The following is a 17,157-nucleotide window of genomic DNA, read 5'->3' on the forward strand; positions in this document are numbered from 1 at the left end:
AGGCAATTACGTACTGGCGCTCATGTAATCTAGAAACTTCGGAGCATGCATGGCTTCCAAATCCAACACTCGCATGAAAGATGGCTCCTCGAACGGCACTTCATTTGCCAGTGCATTTGCCACGTCTGTCACATTTGGAGCCGTGGTGCCATCACCTTGATCTTCATCTCCATTTGGATCCACAACTTCATAATTGCTTTCGAACTCTTCCTCACTGTCACTATTGTAATCTTCTCGTATAATATTTCGGTCGGCCTCAGATTGTTCGAATTCAATGTACAGCTCGATGAACGACATCTGGCCACGAATTTCAATATACATTGAAAACATCTCTTGCATACTCGCTTCATCGGTTATATATTTGGTTTGAAATTGAACGAATCCACCAAATACTGTGATGGGATATCTGTATAAAATACATGATATCTTCCTTGACATCGCAGAATCTATCTTCTCATATATGACACCTTTCAGCTCTTCAAATGAGATTGTGAAGGGAATAACAACATCTAATGGATTTTCACAAATAAATTTTACTCCTTCAGATGTTTCTAACAAAATCTGACCAAAATAATATACTCTTAAAAGAACTCTATCATCCATTTTCCTCAACAACCTAAACAAAAATAGAACCCTCACAATCAAATTTTTTTAACCTCATAAGAAAGAAAAAAGAACCAGAAGAAGTATAAAAACACAGAAGAACACATGGTGTGGGGAAGAAGACGCTCTCTGCCTTATCTATGAGTTACACATTTTTATATACATATAACCCCACAGATCGGACCCTACGAGTTATTCAAACTCGTTCAAAAAATTCTTATAATAATCAAATCGGACCCTACGATTTGATTTTCCTATTTATTAAAAAAAAACAAAACGGACGGTCCGAATTGCACCATCCGAAATTCAAATTTTCCCTCCTAGCAAATCAGACCATCCGATTTGCACCATATATTTTATTCATAGCAATTCGTATGGTCCGAATTGCTCCTGTCTAATGTCACATAAAGCTGCCCCACATTATGGTGAAGCACACCCATACCCCATAATAGATGACTACACACTCATACTTTTGATTACCATAAAAATCAGCCCCAAATATATATTGGATTAATATTTTGAGTCATTGTTATAGTAAATACTAAACTATTTAACATTATAACACTTAGTATATATAAAAGTTGGATATATTTACAAGACATTTTTATTCAAATTAAAAAAATTAATTATCGCTTTTTTAGCTTTAAATATTATTTTCTAATGTAACGAAAAAATAAAAATAACAATAATTACTCACATAATTAAAATAGATAATCTTAATATATACATGACACTATACATATATCAAGGATTATTATATATGATATATAATTTTTTTCTTTTCTATAATGACTATTTATATAATTTATTCAACAATTTTTTCATCTTAATATTTAATAAATTTAACATACAAAATAAGTAATTTAAGTCATCATCTAAGACAATAAGCATAATAGTACAAATACTTATTTATTTATTAGTAGTGAAAAATATGTAAATAGTATAAATTGATATTTTTTAGTATAAAAGCAACAATAAAAGTTAATTACATAATTAAAAAATTATGAAGAATTTTTTAAATAATAATAAAAAATAAGATCACTATTTTCATATATTACAAAGTTTATGAAAAAAATTTTGGATAATAAATCAATTCTCAATAAATTATACATTAATTCTGTCAAAAAAAATAAATAATCAATATATTGGATATTATTATTTACGTACTAATATAATATATATTATTGATTATTAAGTTTATAATTAATTTTTAATCTAATTTTTGGTAATTAAAATTTAAATGATTGAAATTATTAAATGTTAAATATTTTGCATCTAACCAATTTATTTTTTTATTAAAATTAAAAAAGGATGAGTTGTTAATCAATTCTAAATTTAAATTTAAATTTGAGTAAGAAAATAAAAAAATATTTTAAATTTTATCTCGCTAACCAGAATTAATTTCAAGATAAGAAATTACTTTGTACATCGTATATATTGTAGGATAGTATGATCATTTACTATTTTTTAATGGTAAATAATGGTGTAAGAAATTAGAAAAAAATATATTTACAAGTTTAGGAAATATTAATTTATTTTTTAATAGAATAAATTATATATTGAATAACAAAAGTTATTATTGGTTTCTCTTCACACTAACTAATACTCAACGATGGTATTTCGGTACACCATATTACCAAGAACTATTAATCGATCTAATAACTTTTATAATGATATAAGTTTATGAATTTGAAAATTTAAAAATTATTTCATAAAATGTGAAGTTTTGACGAGTAACAATGTTGATTATATTGTTTTGACTTCAAAAATGAATATGATACCAACGAATAAAATTGTCCCAAGTAAATTACAACAAAGACAAAAGTCCATAAGTATTGCTATTAATGAAAAATTAATCTATTTTAAAGACAAATACATTTTTTTTTCTTATGGAGGAGCATATGAAAAATTAATTGTCAACCGAAAATAAAAAATTTGCTCTGGAACCTGATGCATGGAGGACTCCTTGTGAAAGAAAGGTTGAACGCCCGAATACAATCCATCGAACTCTGGTGCCCAAAATGCAATCGGTCACAAAAAAGCATTTTTTCATCGTTTCTGGGAGTGCCCAAATGTGACTAAAACTTGGAAATGTTCAAATTTACCATGGCAGATTTAAGCTCGAGAACCATAGAAGTGGTGAATTCAGTTGGAAGAAGAACTGAGAATGGAAGAAAATTCGATTGAAAAAAGGGCAGTAGCAGCAAACCTCTTATGGAAAATCTGGTTAGCAAGAAACGCCTGGATATTTGAAGGTAAAAATTAAAATCACCCCTTTAAGAACTATGGTGGAGATGGCCAGAAGAAGTGTATGTGAGCGAAGATGAGACCCTTAAGTTTTTACTTTACCTCTTTAGTTTCCTTATGTTTAAGTCATTTTATTAAAGTTGGAACTTCCTATTCTCTTTATTACAATTTCTGTCTGTAGTCCAAATTGGACCAATTTTCAGTAATGAAATTACATAACTTTGATAAAAAAAAAATACAATTTTTTTTACGAATTCCTAACTCAGCAAGTCGAGGACGACTAATCCACCACATATTGATGCTCTATTTATTAAGAGTCTGTCGCTAACTAATGGATTATTTATACACACAAGACGAGATTCGAACTCCAAATATTTGCTTAACCGGACAAATAAGATGATCATTCAACCAATCCAAATTGATTAAAACAAATATTAATTATTTTTAATACTTTTAAGTTATAAAATATTTATAATAATAATTACTATATATATTTTTTATTTAAATTTAAAAAAAATTTATATAATTTTATGTATTACTCCGTACAGGATACGAGAACATACACTAGTTTTCCTTAAAAAACAAGGCTGGAAACCCATCTGTTCCCGGTGCTTTTCACGACCCTATGTCAAAGATAGCTCTTTTGATTTCTTCAGTGTGTGGGGTGCAGCTTAGCGTCTTGCCAATGTCCTCATCAAGAGGTGGGTACAAGGTATTGGAATGAAGAGGGGGGAGGTTATGGTTCTCCTCTGAGTACAAATCTTTGAAGAAATTAACGGCATGTTCCAACAATTCACCTGGTTCCTCTATCCACTCTCCATTCTGTTTTCTTAACTTCAAGATCTTATTTCTTCTCCGTCTAATAATTGTTTTGGTATGGAAATAGCGTGTATTTCTATCACCTTTTACCACCCAATCATCTCTTGATTTTTGTCTCCATAGAGTTTCTTCTCTATCAAGGATATCCTCTAACTCCTTGGTTAACTCCTTTTCCAGCTCCTCCAAGAAGGGATTGCGACCATAGTCACTAGCTCTTTGTATCCCTCCAATTCTATTCATAATTCTATGTTTTTGCCTTCTTACATGGCCAAAAACCTCTCTATTTCACACTTTGAGATCATCCTTGAGAGATTCCAAGGCTTCAAGTAAATTTTCCTTATTTCCCCATCTTTCTTGTATGAACTCTGGGAATTTTGGATGTAGCCTTCACATGGCCTCATATCTAAATGGTCTATTACTAGTTCTACTTTTGGGAGGTTCCAGAGAAACCATAATGGGATGGTGGTCAGACTGAATTCTTGTAAGTACGTCAACTCTTGCTTTAGGGTAGCTAGTTCTCCAAGGAGCATTAGCTAGTGCACGATCAAGTCTCTTGAAGTCTCTTTCCCGCCCTTCCCACTTAGGGTCCCTCCAAGTATACTTAGTCCCTACATGTCTCAGGTCTATTAGGAAACAGTTGTTGATCCAGTTTGCAAATTTTCGGCACGCCTGGGTATCATTTTGTCCCCCTCCTTTCTTTTCTGATGGACAAGCAATTTCATTGAAGCCTCCCAGAAGCAGTCAATCCTCATTCATACTCGTTGCTATTCTTGTCAATTTTCTCTATAGCTCCTCTCTTGCATTCGGTTGTGGGCTAGCATATATTGCTGACATAATCCAACTCTTGTTATCGTGAACAATTCTGCAATGCACGAACTGAGGTGTTGACATCATAACTTCAATCTTTATGTTAGGATTTCTCCATAGCAACCATATACCTCCACTGAATCCTCTTGCTTCCTCAACATGGCTATGACTAAAACCAAAACTTTTAATCACCTTTTGGAACTGTTCACCACTACAATGGGTTTTTAGCAAAATTAACAAATCGGAATTTCTTTGTCGAACCAATTCTCTAAGGGAGTGGCTAAAAGCTGAGCTAGCTTCTCCCCTACAATTCTCGCAATAACAATTATAATATCTATCAAGACAGCATCAAACTTCCTTTATCAGGAAGCAACAGAACGCTAAAAGGAACATACTAGGCATTGTCCCCCTTGGAGGCTATAGCATCACTTTCCTTCTCTTGAAGAGCGGGGCTTGTCTCACATTCCATATTTCCATTCACCATGGGTTCGTCTATTATTTGAGGGAGTTTCAGTCGTACATCTTCTTCATAATTATTGATAGCTTCAAGCATAACATCTGTCCCAACAGAACTGAAGTCAAGTGGTTTGGGTTCCTGGTCCTCATTTTTGTCATCCAACAGAGCTGATTCTGGTACAAAAGTGTCTTTCATTGCCGTGTCTTGGGAAGTATATTGAGACACTTGCCAATTTACACTATGATGGTGTGGAAGGGTTGAATGGTTCAAGAGGGAAGGGTTGGTAGGAACATAGTCATTGTCTTGGTCATGTTAGTTGTTTCATAGTTGGGTTGGAGGTAGTCTAGTTAGGAACGGGGTTATGTGTAGGAGCAAAGTTAGGCTGGGTTAGAACATCACACAAAGGTAGAGTCTGTTGTGGTGTCATTTTTGGATTTTGGGCTAGAGATGCATTCTGGGCTTGTTTTGAGGTTTGGTTTTGGGCAGGTAAAGCTTTGGGTTGGGTTGTCTTTTGTGGGGAGTTCGGGCGGGTTCTAGAAGATGGTTGAGATTGTGATAAACAAACAATATTCTCCTTTTCCACATAATTGGGTAGTCTCTCAGGATTGTTTTGCAAGACATCATTCTCTTCTTGTTGAAGGATCAAGAACCTTGTACCTGGCACTGTCATGGCAGTATCTTTTGCATTTAGCGCATTACCACCTGCATTGCTTGTACTAGCTCCCATTTTGCCCACCTTCTTGCCACGCATAGGACGCTGGACCAGCATCCAAGGTCCGTAGGTGTCATTATCATGTTGGATAACTTTTTTGCCCTTTTCATTTTTTGTAATGACAATATTACCCCTTTCTTGACTTTGACTCTTCTGATTCTCCTCTTGTCTTTCCTCTACTGCACCAGTAGCTGTGCTGCTATTATTCCGTTCGTTTCAGCCGCTTTTTGTAACATCGGACAGTTGAATTTTTCATATCCTGCCATTCCACAGTTAAAACATATACAATGGAGTTCTTCATATTCAACTCCATATTTTATTCCATTAATTGAATATTGTGAAACTAGAGGTTCAGTCAGGTTCAATTTCACACACAGTCATGCAAATTTACCTCTGCATTTTTCTGCAGTATGAGTGTCCACTCTCATGGTTCTCCCCACTATGTTTTCAATTCTTTTTAATATGTCCTCATTGTAATACTCAATAGCCAGGCCAGGTAGTCTTACCCATGCCGCTATCGTGTCAATGGTTGCCTTTAATAGATTGAAATCAGGTTGCTAAAAGCGAATGGAGAGATAATGATAAAAAATCGTCCATGGTCCTCCTATTAAGGCAAAGTCTAGGTCCTCCTATGAAAAGAACCTGACGATAAAGAAATCGTTTCCAATATCGATGACGTCGATGCTTCCCATCTTGCTCCACAATGCCTCAAGCTTCCTCGTCAGTACCGCTAGGGAGATACGACGACCTAAAAGTTTAACAATCAAACATTCCCACCACGGGTTCCTTAAAGACTTCATGACTGCTTCATTTATAACAATGTTGTAAATGCCAGCAACTTTTTCTACCCTTACGTTTGGTTTCTGGTCTTTGTCATCTCTTACCTTGTTCTATTTTCTATTTACTTTTCGCTCTCCATTACTCTTCTCTGTCAATTTTTCCTCCGATTCAGAGAAACTATCATCCTCTTCCATTGTCATTGGTACTCTTTTTCTTCTAGCCATGTCACTGAAAGACTTGGCTGGGAGTTTAGGTTGAACCATACACCCAGGATTATCTCGCATCCATTCTTCCTCCTTTGGAACTGGTGATTCTGTGCCTGTAAAGGTGTGCACCTCTCCTCCTATTTGGACCTTCTTCATTCTTTTGGACAAGTTTGGCTCATGAGCGCGGGAGTGTCCCCCGTAGTAAAGCCTCCCCTCATCGGAGATGACAATAGAATCACACAAGGAAACGAGAAAAAGGGTCACTGTACGGAGAGAAAGAGAAACTATTGCATGAAAAATTTTAAATTACTAGCTAGCTTGAGATCTTACTAAATAACAAAATATTATAAAAAATTTTAGAAAGATTGATATAGTGGATTTATCCAACAAATGTCATATTTTCGGAAACAGGCTTTACATTTGAATGGACCATATAACAGCCCAGTATGAATTCGGGTCTAAAAAATGGAATCCGACAAAAACACAGTATGAATAAAGCAACCAACCCAACCGCTTTCGGCTTTTGGCACAGTCTTAAGTCTAAAACGGCACCGCTTCTTCTCTCTCTTCGCTTTTGCCGTAACCGTAAGATCAGAGATGAGAGTGATAGGTATTCGGTAAATGTAACACGTTTCATTCATTGTGTATTAAGTATTATAGGATAGAACCCAATTGAATTGAACTGAGCACTGAGGAAAGATGAGAGGCCACGATTTGATAAACACCTTCCTCCCCGATGAATTGATGGTCGAGATCTTCGGCCACCTCGCCACCAAATCCAGCCGCGACGCATGCTCCCTCGTCTGCCGCCGCTGGCTTCGCCTTGAGCGCCTCTCCCGCTCCAGCCTCCGAATCGGCGCCTCCGCCTCCCCTGACATCTTCCTCCACCTCCTCCCCTCCCGCTTCTCCAATCTCCGCAACCTCCACATCGACGAGCGTCTCTCCATTCCCCTTCCCCTCTCTCTTCCCGTTCCCGCTAGAAGGCGCTCTCTCAAGGTGCATTGCGTTGCCGACAACACCTCCTCCGCCGAGACCAATCCCGATTCGCTCTGTTTATCCGATGCCGGCTTGGCTGCTCTTGGCGAAGGCCTTCCTAGGCTCGAGCGCTTGAGCTTGATCTGGTGTTCTAACGTCTCTAGCGACGGTTTGAAATCCCTTGCTTACAAATGCACCTTCTTAAAATCGTTGGACTTGCAGGTAATTTCTCACCCTGTTTTTCTTCAATTCAAGATTCCCCTTATCAAATATCAATGCAGTTTATAATTTGCTGAGGATTTTTTAGGGTTGTTTTATTGGAGATCAAGGTCTGGCTGCCATTGGACAGTGTTGCAAGCAACTTGAAGACTTGAATCTTCGATTCTGCGAAGGCTTGACCGATAGCGGTTTCACTGAATTTGCATTGGGTGTGGGGAAATCCATGAAATCTCTTGGTGTGGCAGCTTGTGCCAAGATAACTGATGTCTCCATGGAAGCTGTAGGATCATATTGCAGATCACTTGAGACGTTGACATTGGATTCCGAGTACATACACGATAAAGGGGTGCTTGCTGTGGCTCAAGGATGTCCCCATTTGAAAGTTCTAAAGCTGCAATGTGTTAATCTAACAGATGATGCATTGAAGTCTGTAGGCGCTGCTTGTTTGTCCCTCGAGTTATTGGCACTATATAGTTTTCAGAGATTTACTGATAAGTGAGCGCCTCTCTTGGAAATTTTCTTCGTTATTTTTGGCCTTGTATTTTTTTTTTTCTCCCGGATTTTGCTTCATTTTTTTATTGACTCCATTTTGTTACGTCGGTATTATATACCATGAGTTACTCCAAGGCTTACTCCATGTTGGAAAATTCCTTTCCTGATTTATGAATTGATTAAAGTTTTGTAGTTGATAATTTAGAATAAGGGAACTGAGGAGCTCCATTGTAGCAATTTTCTTCTTGTCTATTTTGTGTTGATAAACTTAGGACTTGTTCTGCATGTGTCCATAATCTCTTCTTGCATGGGTGATGGATCTGATCAATAGTTATGCATCCTCCTTATGATCATGTCTTAACATTCAGGGGCTTGCGTGCCATTGGGAAAGGATGTAAGAAGTTGAAGAATTTGACTTTAATTGATTGTTATTACCTAACTGACAAGGGTTTGGAAGCAATTGCTACTGGCTGCAAGGAGCTTACACATCTTGAAGTCAATGGATGCCACAACATTGGAACCATTGGACTAGAATCCATTGGGAAATCTTGCAAGTAATTTTTTATTTTATTTTTTTCCTTGACATAATTTATGTATGAAATGTTCTAAATAATATGCATGTGTTGTTTAACCAGAATGCTATAATCTTTGAAAAATTGTCTGACTGGGGGATTTTGTGCTTTTTTTTTTCTATCAATCTTTTTTTCACTTCACTCAATTAAACTTATTGCCCATCCTTCTTTCTGACAGATGTAACCATGGTGTGGACCTCTCATATGTATATGAATGTTAGTTCATGATGTTGGCATTATAGTATACTTGATGGCACAAGTTAGAAAAAATTTGGTAAAATTAGTAGAATTGATCCTTAATCTGTGATGTTAATCCAGCTTTCAAAATGCACAGGCATCTCACTGAGTTAGCATTGCTTTACTGCCAAAGAATTGGCAATGTTGGCCTTCTTAAGGTTGGACAGGGTTGCAAATTCTTGCAAGCTCTTCACTTGGTGGATTGCTCGGGCATTGGAGATGAAGCCATTTGTAGTATTGCTAAGGGCTGCAGGAGTTTAAAGAAACTTCATATTCGTCGATGTTATGAGGTAATCTGTCTTCGAGATGTAGATTTTTAAATCTGGCATGGATGGGATTATTTTTTTGGGTTCTCCATACATGGTTATAACCAATTCCACTAGATAAGAAAAGTCTGACCCTGCCATTGTAAATTTTAAACACCATGATATACCTTGTTACTTTATTTGTAGGCTAATAAGGTTTACCATGTTCTAATTCATTTTTACTCATTATTAACTACAGGTCCTCGTCTAGGTTATTATATGGTTAAACTTTGCACATTTCGATGAGTTTATTCACATGTAATGATTTACTTCTATTTTTCCTCCTAAGAGAAAATGAGGGATATAGGAGAAGCATTTTGAGAGGTAGTATTTGGTCATGAATGTCAGTCCCAAATAACTTCTGTTGAACGAATTAAACTTTTATGAGTTTTATCAAAGAAATCTTATATGTTTGTTTATTGCTCTCTCTCTCTCTCTCCTCACCATTCCCCCCCCCCCCCCCTCTTTTTTTTTTCCTTTCTTTACACTGTGATTAGATTGGGACTAAAGGAATCATTGCGGTTGGAGAGCATTGTAATTTGCTAACTGATCTTAGCATCCGATTCTGTGATAGGTAAAACCTTTCTCACTACATATCTATCGCTCCATTTTCCACTGAAAATTTGAAATCATTTTCACCTACACTAACAATTTTGTCTGGTTGTTTTATTGTGTTGATAACTCCTGTACTTCTTTTCTTATATCATCAGTACTATTGTGTAGAATGTCTACATTAATCATGTTTGTTAAATTACTAGGGTTGGGGATGAGGCTCTTATCGCAGTATCTGAGGGTTGTAACCTTCAGTATCTCAATGTTAGTGGTTGCCACCTAGTTGGAGATGCTGGAGTGATAGCCATTGCAAGGGGATGCCCTCAACTCTGTTATATAGATGTGAGCGTGCTGCCGGTATGTGCTCATCTCTGTCTCTCTTTCTATATCGAAAGTACATATAGCTTTTTTAAGTTCCATGTTTCAACTATTTGCTTTCTAATTTTCGTGGTCTTTTCCAAGATTTTCTTGATTCCATCATTGTTGTTCCCCTAAAATAGCATTGATGAACTACATTCACATTTTTAAGTAGTGCATAGATTTTTTAGTATATTTGGAGATACTTGATGCCAAACCCCTGCTTTAGGCATATATGTGGACTCTGCAACTGCACTGCATAATCACTTAATATCTATGTGAAAGTTGAATATTTCATTATGAATATAGTACTTTTTTTGTTCAATTTTTTGTTTACGTTTCAATTCATTTTTTTCCTCATCACAATTGCAGAAGTTGGGTGATATGGCGATGGTTGAGCTGGGAGAAAACTGTCCCTTGCTTAAAGAAATAGTACTTTCACACTCCCGTCAAATTACTGACGTTGGTCTAGCACATCTTGTGAAAAGTTGCACGATGCTGGAATCATGTCACATGGTTTATTGCTCTGGTATAACTTCAGCTGGTGTAGCCACGGTTGTTTCTAGCTGTCCCAACATAAAGAAGGTACTTGTTGAAAAGTGGAAGGTTAGCCAGCGGACCAAGCGACGCGCCGGCTCAGTCATCGCCTACTTGTGTGTGGACCTTTAGAGACCTTTGGTATATATTTGCATCTTTGGGAATTTTTTTCAGTCTGATATATTAATAAAGCTGCTGGCAAGTTGCAGCCTGAATTTATTTCTAGTATAAAAGAGGAGGCAATACTAGGATATGCATGGGCACATATGTTGTAAATTAAGCAGCTCTTTGGTCCCTTACAGGATATGTATCAAGAGTGTAGAAACCTTGGTAAGAGAAATAAATGTTATTGATACTTTGATAGTAGCATGATTTATGGTTAGATACATATAAATGGATTTTATGAGATATGATCCTGATGTTGCTGTAATACATAATAGAAGAATCTTGTCGAGCAAACTTAGGTACTGATCAAGTATAATTCCAGAACATGAAATGTTAGAGCACAATTTTTTCGTTGTATTTGAACCAGCTCTAGCTAGTTTTTTTCCCTCCAAAAATACTGGTCCCTTGGTAAATGGTAATCTAGCATTCTCCAGAATATTTTTTTCTTAAAAAGATGCTTGAATTTTAACAAACGAAATTATGTGATCGAGTAAATGTAAAAAGAGTTAAAAGCAAAGTTATTTGATCCTTTCACATGAAACATTGAGATTGAAAGTTGTTTTTGGGGCAATATTTGGTGGATGAAAGTTAATTTCTATATGAAATGACATCATATATGTATATTACTAAAGATAGGAAAACTCGAACCCACAATCTCTTAGGTGAGTATGGAGAGACAATGTCATTTGAGTTATAACTCATTGGCAAATGACATCATATATTTGAAGGTTAATTTATTAGACAATATACTAGATTTGGAGAAATATATCTTTAAAAAGTTTTATAAAAATAAAATTTTAACCTGATTTTTTATAAGTACTAGCATTAAGAATAGATTGCACTGTATTTATTGAATTCATAATTCATGGATGAGAAATTGTAAAAAACATGGTGATTATTTTAGGCTAAGTTACGAAAAACTTCTCTGTATACGATATTTATCGTTGTATTAGGAAGTACAGATGAATGATTCTGAATCAAAACTCTCAGTCCTTGCTTAGATTTTACTCGTGACAAAGCAACGTACAATTGCCCATGAGTGAAAACAGGCCTAGGCAGGTACAACCTAACTGTGCTTAACGTTTGTCCTTGTGACTTATTAATAGTCATAGCGAACGAAACGATAATGGGAAACTGTCTCCGCTGAAACCTGAATGGAAGAGTCTGGTTGTTAGATATCATGTTCATGCGTGGAATTAGTACCACCTGCCCAGTTTTGTCTCCAGTCAATGTCATACATTCAATTACATGAGTGCCCAGCCTTCTTACCTGTAGCCTTGTTCCGTTACATAACCCACTTGATTGATCAATATTACGGAAAAACATCACAGGCACGCCTTCTTTCAATGTTAGTTGGTGTGGAGGCAGTCCGGAGCAATTAATGGCATTTAGGACATCTGGGGTTAGCGTTTCTAACTCGGATTCCATGTTCCCTTCCTCAAAGCACAATGTATCGGAGCTAAGATAAGTTTTTTCCTCACCACTTAATTGTTGCATTACGTATGCATTGACCTCGTTAACCACTTCCAACGTGGGAGCAAGAATTGATCTTTCCTTGAAGTATTCCATGCGGTTAATGTTGTTCAACAATTTTGGATAGACAAATATCACCAATTCACGAAATGCCTCTGCACTATCATGTATTAACATTTCTTTTGGAATCTCCACCTCTGATTCGCCTTCTGTTGAGTCCCTTACCAACACATCACCAATTTTTAGTAGCCAGTCAGCAAATTCTTTGATCATGCTTACCTCAGATACATTCGTTCCCATTGTTAGTCGCATGTTTTCTGTTAGTGTAAGGACCTGGCAGAAGCGCCACAAATATGAAGAGTTTATTGAAGCATGCACAATTTCTTGACGTGATCCCATTGGAATGACAGGTAGTATCTGTCTAAAGTCTCCACCTAGGACGACAACCTTCCCCATGAAAGGCAAATCTGCATTGTAGTAAGACTCGAACCTAAGTATGTCGCACAAGCACTTATCCAGTAATTCATAACAAAGTTTGTTCAACATTGGTGCCTCATCCCAGATGATTAGTTTAGCCTTGCAGACCAACCTTGCCAATGAACTTCCTTGTTTAATGCAACATATTGAGTCCTCATTTATATCCAAGGGTATCTTAAACCTGGAATGCGCAGTACGCCCATTTGGAAGGAGTAGAGAGGCAATGCCACTTGATGCAACATTGAGCACAATATGACCTTCACTACGAATTGCAGCTGAAAGGGTCATTTATAGATATGTCTTACCGGTCCCACCATACCCATAGACAAAGAAGAAACCACCTTCGTGCTTGTTAACAGCATTATTTATGATATGAAATGCCTTTCTTTGAGCTTCATTCATGCTCTGTAAGTTTGATGACAAATTGACAACTCATCCTTTAGAGATGATAAGTCAAAGTTAAGCTCGTCCATCAACATTCTGTCGTCTAATCCATCAATAACATCCAGAGTTGGTAGAGGCATATGATCATACTCTTTGAGAGAGCGACCATTGGCCTGTAGTTTCTTCTCTATCTTTGTTAACGTCATATTCATTATTTGTTCCTCAGATAGGTGTATGTCTGCACATGAGAATTAGTGGGGTTACTAACCAGAATAATTATCCTTAGTAGATGTATGCTTCATGAGTTTAGAAGAGGCAATACATATGCATTTGGTCTAACCTTCGCATTGCATGCATTTCCTTTGTGAGTATAGTACATCTTCAGATAGTACATGACAGCATTGCTGCCATACAATTGCTGGTCTACCAATGTTATTTGACAATAGCAGCACAACAAAAAGGTCTCAAAGATAGTTTGCAAACGCCCATGTGCTTGCCTCTAGTAATGCATCAATGAAATCTTTGTCGTCTTGCAGCAACCCCAGTGCATAACAGGCTTCCTTAAATGTGTCATATAGAACACCATCAACAGTGCGTAAATCAACAAAACTTAGGCACCCCTTCTGTATATTTAGTAACAGCCTCAGATAGTAGTCATCGTCGTTCCCACGTGGAACATGTGTTAGTCTCCCAACTGAAAATCCTTGCTTCCTCGGCATGCACATTGAAATATCATCCTTCTATACAAACTTGGTTGGAAATTGGCTATACGTTAAGGATCTACCGAATTCGAACAATCTATTTGCAAGCATCCATGCCAGAAGCTTTGTCAACTTCCCATCAATTATGTCGATAACATCCACAATGTTTTCATGGTCTCTAAATACGACTGGGTGCTCATTTGGCAGGTGAAAAGGTAATCTAATAACAGAAGGCTCCTTCAGTTGAATTTCATATCCAAGAATTCGCCATGATGCCTCACATGCTGATATGTACCTGCAATCATAGTAGTTTCGTATCTCGTCAACTACTTGTATGGTATCAGCTTCATTTGTGGTTTGGTAGAATGTAGCAGTGACCCCATCATTCCCTATGTGGACATATTTGAACAGGTACTTGATTGCAGATGTTTGGCATGTATGCTCAACATTGATGTGGCAACCGTATTTTAGCAGCAGTGATGGATTATAGGGAATAATATATGAATTGTCAAGAGTGATGTTTTTCTTCATGATAGTGCGACCATTATCTAATCTTTTATATCTAGGGAATCCAGCATCATCAATAACAGTCCTTGGCCTGAATGGTTTTGGGTAAAATTTTGAGCACCTACCATTTAACATGGGCTACTGTTGTTGTACTTGCCGCATGGTCCATGTACCATGAACTTCTCCATAGCTGCATATAGTTTTGGCCTCATTATCTTATCAGGGATCTGGCTGAGATGTGCTTGTCAATATCATCAGGTGACCTTGGCTTGTCCAACGGATGCATGAACAGCAATATATGCGCGTGGTAATCCCCTCTTCTGGAATTCTATTGTGCAGACATCTGTGCATATTATAATATTAAGTTAGTTATAAGCAACAAACCATGCGCATGAAATATATGAAAGTTAACTTACATGCCACAATCTTCCCAAAAAATCTTCCTTGCTTAAAGTCCATGATCAACTCGTTTAGCTTTATGTTGAATACCCTTGAAATGATGTCAGGCCTCTCTTCTGGTTTGAAACCAGTGTCCTTTAGCAATCGCTTAACCTCGTTCCATTCCGGATTGCACGTAATGGTCATAAAGTAACTTGGATACCCCGCATATTTGCAAATAGCAAATGCATCCTTGCAGTTGTTAAACATGTACCTTGGACCACCTGTAAAGCTGCTTGGTAAAATAATTCTTTGACCGGCGGGAACTGCATTAGCTTCCCCCCTTACCAATGATTCATGCAGTGCACTATACTTGTCCACGCGCAATTTTGGTTGGTTGTTTCTGATGAATCTTAGTCGCTCGGATTCAATCATAGAATATGCATCCACTATGAATTGCTGGAACAATCTCTTCGAATGTAACAATAAGGGAGACTCATGTCCCCTCATTTAAATACGAAATGAGAAGAATTCGCGCATGGTGATATTTTTCCTTTTTTTGGTGTCGTTGATGTCATATCTAGCAGATGTGGCAATGCCGGTCCTAAAGCCATCTTCTCCATATGGGAATACTAAAGAATAGTGTAAGGCCAAGTACAGCAGATGCATTACATCTGTCCTTTGCAACTTGTTAGTAGTAGACTCAAGTATAATATCCCTATCAATTGATAATTCGTTAATGTCTCCTACAATAAGAATAGCAAGCTCAAATTCCGTTGGTAGGTTGTAAACTCTGCCATCAGTATCTCTCCTCCTAATCAATTTTAATCTTATGTCAGTTCTGTTGACGTCATTGAACCGATCTCTTGTTGATCGAAATATCTTGGAGAGTGGGTTGTGTGTGTCTAACATTTGCTTCAGTTGATCCACGATATGAGTTTCAATCTCATGACATGATGCAGAAGACCTACCACATGATAAAAAAATAGGCTGTGTTTTAAAATAGTTGTTTTCATTTATAGTTATAAGATATTGCATATGGTTAGTATCATTGACAATGCGGCCATGCATGGTGTAATAAGGGAAATATATGTATGTAGTATGTGGTACCTGACAACATTTATTCGATTCTGAATTTCGTTGTCTGTGTCATAGATATATAGCTGCGCGAATCTTGGCTTGTCATTGTCTTGAGGGATAAGGCTTCCAATAGTATGGTAATTTTGTCCATTGATTGAAAATATTGGTGGTGCAGTACCATTGTTGATTGATCAATTGCTCTTCCCCGCCATTGACGTGAATGCAAACATCGAATTAAACTTCCTTATGTTCTTTCTAAAGTATCGACTATTTTCGTGATCACCATAATGAAGGTCATGCAATAGTACAGGAGCCTCTGTAAGAAATGGCAACTAAATCTTTCCATCTATGCAACAAAGAGCAAACCTAGGGATCCTATATCTCTTGCTTTTGGCTAATCTCTCTCCATCCCACATACATGCATTACAATGTATACATCGAGGCACTAGATCTCCGGCGTCCCAGGTATCTATTAATTAAAAGGCGATATGTTCATGGTCAGCAAAAAAAGTAATTCAAGGTAAATGGAAATTCTCATTTAGTCAATATACGTAACAAAATTCTTGTAGTAGATATTATTAACTAACCTTGTTCAGATGTATGCGCTTCTGTTTTTGAGTTGTCGACTTGATGGTGATCTAAAGAAATGCAATTGAATAATTTAAACAGAATGATTCTGAAATACATGTTCATATACATTTATACAAAATAGGTTATTAAATAAATAGTACCTTGCTGATCAGTTGGATTGTAATGATGTACGTAGTCAGAGTTTAGAGCAGAATCATCAAATACGTCTAATGCTGATATATTGACATACATTATATGTTTCACGTTAGACATGTTATAAGTTTCCTTTGTCTGGTATGTAAGAGAATAAAGACAACCAGCACAATAAATGACTCCATTTAGTTCTTACTAACCTGCCCCATCCTGGCTTAGGTACTGTATTGTTTGATCGGGATAGTTGTTCCGCGAGATTGATGTCTCCCCACACAGGAGTTGTGAGTCGGAAACACGTCTGATGGATACGTTGCTAACTTTGTTCAGAATTTGATCACGATGATTTCCAGCATGATTGCTTTGCAAAATATTAGGGGGTTATCCAAAAATGT

The 17,157-nt window shown here is 36.9% G+C and overlaps 4 protein-coding genes across 4 annotated transcripts; 1 reads left to right on the plus strand and 3 right to left on the minus strand.

Moving 5' to 3' along the window:
• The first annotated feature begins 7,122 nt into the window (after positions 1 to 7,122).
• LOC112723007 (uncharacterized) lies at positions 7,123 to 11,285 on the plus strand. The gene is made up of 7 exons (XM_025774225.3): positions 7,123 to 7,828; positions 7,914 to 8,320; positions 8,686 to 8,871; positions 9,224 to 9,416; positions 9,929 to 10,005; positions 10,190 to 10,340; positions 10,713 to 11,285. Exons 1-7 carry the CDS (start codon positions 7,331 to 7,333, stop codon positions 11,007 to 11,009), a joined length of 1,809 nt encoding a protein of 602 aa, XP_025630010.1. The 5' UTR covers positions 7,123 to 7,330; the 3' UTR covers positions 11,010 to 11,285.
• Positions 11,286 to 11,942: 657 nt separating this feature from the next.
• LOC112722015 (ATP-dependent DNA helicase PIF1-like) lies at positions 11,943 to 13,280 on the minus strand. Its single transcript, XM_025773000.1, has one exon. It carries the CDS (start codon positions 13,278 to 13,280, stop codon positions 11,943 to 11,945), a length of 1,338 nt encoding a protein of 445 aa, XP_025628785.1.
• An 836-nt stretch (positions 13,281 to 14,116) lies between these two features.
• Positions 14,117 to 14,719, minus strand: LOC140176244 (uncharacterized). Its single transcript, XM_072206179.1, has one exon. The coding sequence runs from the start codon at positions 14,717 to 14,719 to the stop codon at positions 14,117 to 14,119; it is 603 nt and encodes a 200-aa protein (XP_072062280.1).
• A 119-nt stretch (positions 14,720 to 14,838) lies between these two features.
• On the minus strand, positions 14,839 to 15,472 carry LOC140176245 (uncharacterized). Its single transcript, XM_072206181.1, has 2 exons — positions 15,001 to 15,472; positions 14,839 to 14,927 (listed from the first exon to the last, which is right to left on the minus strand). Exons 1-2 carry the CDS (start codon positions 15,470 to 15,472, stop codon positions 14,839 to 14,841), a joined length of 561 nt encoding a protein of 186 aa, XP_072062282.1.
• Positions 15,473 to 17,157: the final 1,685 nt, after the last annotated feature.

The sequence above is a fragment of the Arachis hypogaea genome, chromosome 11 (assembly GCF_003086295.3).
Source record: "Arachis hypogaea cultivar Tifrunner chromosome 11, arahy.Tifrunner.gnm2.J5K5, whole genome shotgun sequence".
NCBI lineage: Eukaryota > Viridiplantae > Streptophyta > Magnoliopsida > Fabales > Fabaceae > Arachis > Arachis hypogaea.

Bases quoted from the DNA above. Each gene is read 5' to 3' on its own strand.
- LOC112723007 (XM_025774225.3), top strand. From the start codon at position 7,331: ATGAGAGGCCACGATTTGATAAACACCTTCCTCCCCGATGAATTGATG. The intron at 8,321-8,685 runs GTGAGCGCCTCT...CTTAACATTCAG, and splicing joins TTTCAGAGATTTACTGATAA to GGGCTTGCGTGCCATTGGGA. The intron at 10,341-10,712 runs GTATGTGCTCAT...TCACAATTGCAG, and splicing joins TAGATGTGAGCGTGCTGCCG to AAGTTGGGTGATATGGCGAT.
- LOC112722015 (XM_025773000.1), bottom strand. From the start codon at position 13,280: ATGACCCTTTCAGCTGCAATTCGTAGTGAAGGTCATATTGTGCTCAAT.
- LOC140176244 (XM_072206179.1), bottom strand. From the start codon at position 14,719: ATGTTAAATGGTAGGTGCTCAAAATTTTACCCAAAACCATTCAGGCCA.
- LOC140176245 (XM_072206181.1), bottom strand. From the start codon at position 15,472: ATGAGGGGACATGAGTCTCCCTTATTGTTACATTCGAAGAGATTGTTC. The intron at 14,928-15,000 runs GTAAGTTAACTT...TAATATGCACAG, and splicing joins TTTTGGGAAGATTGTGGCAT to ATGTCTGCACAATAGAATTC.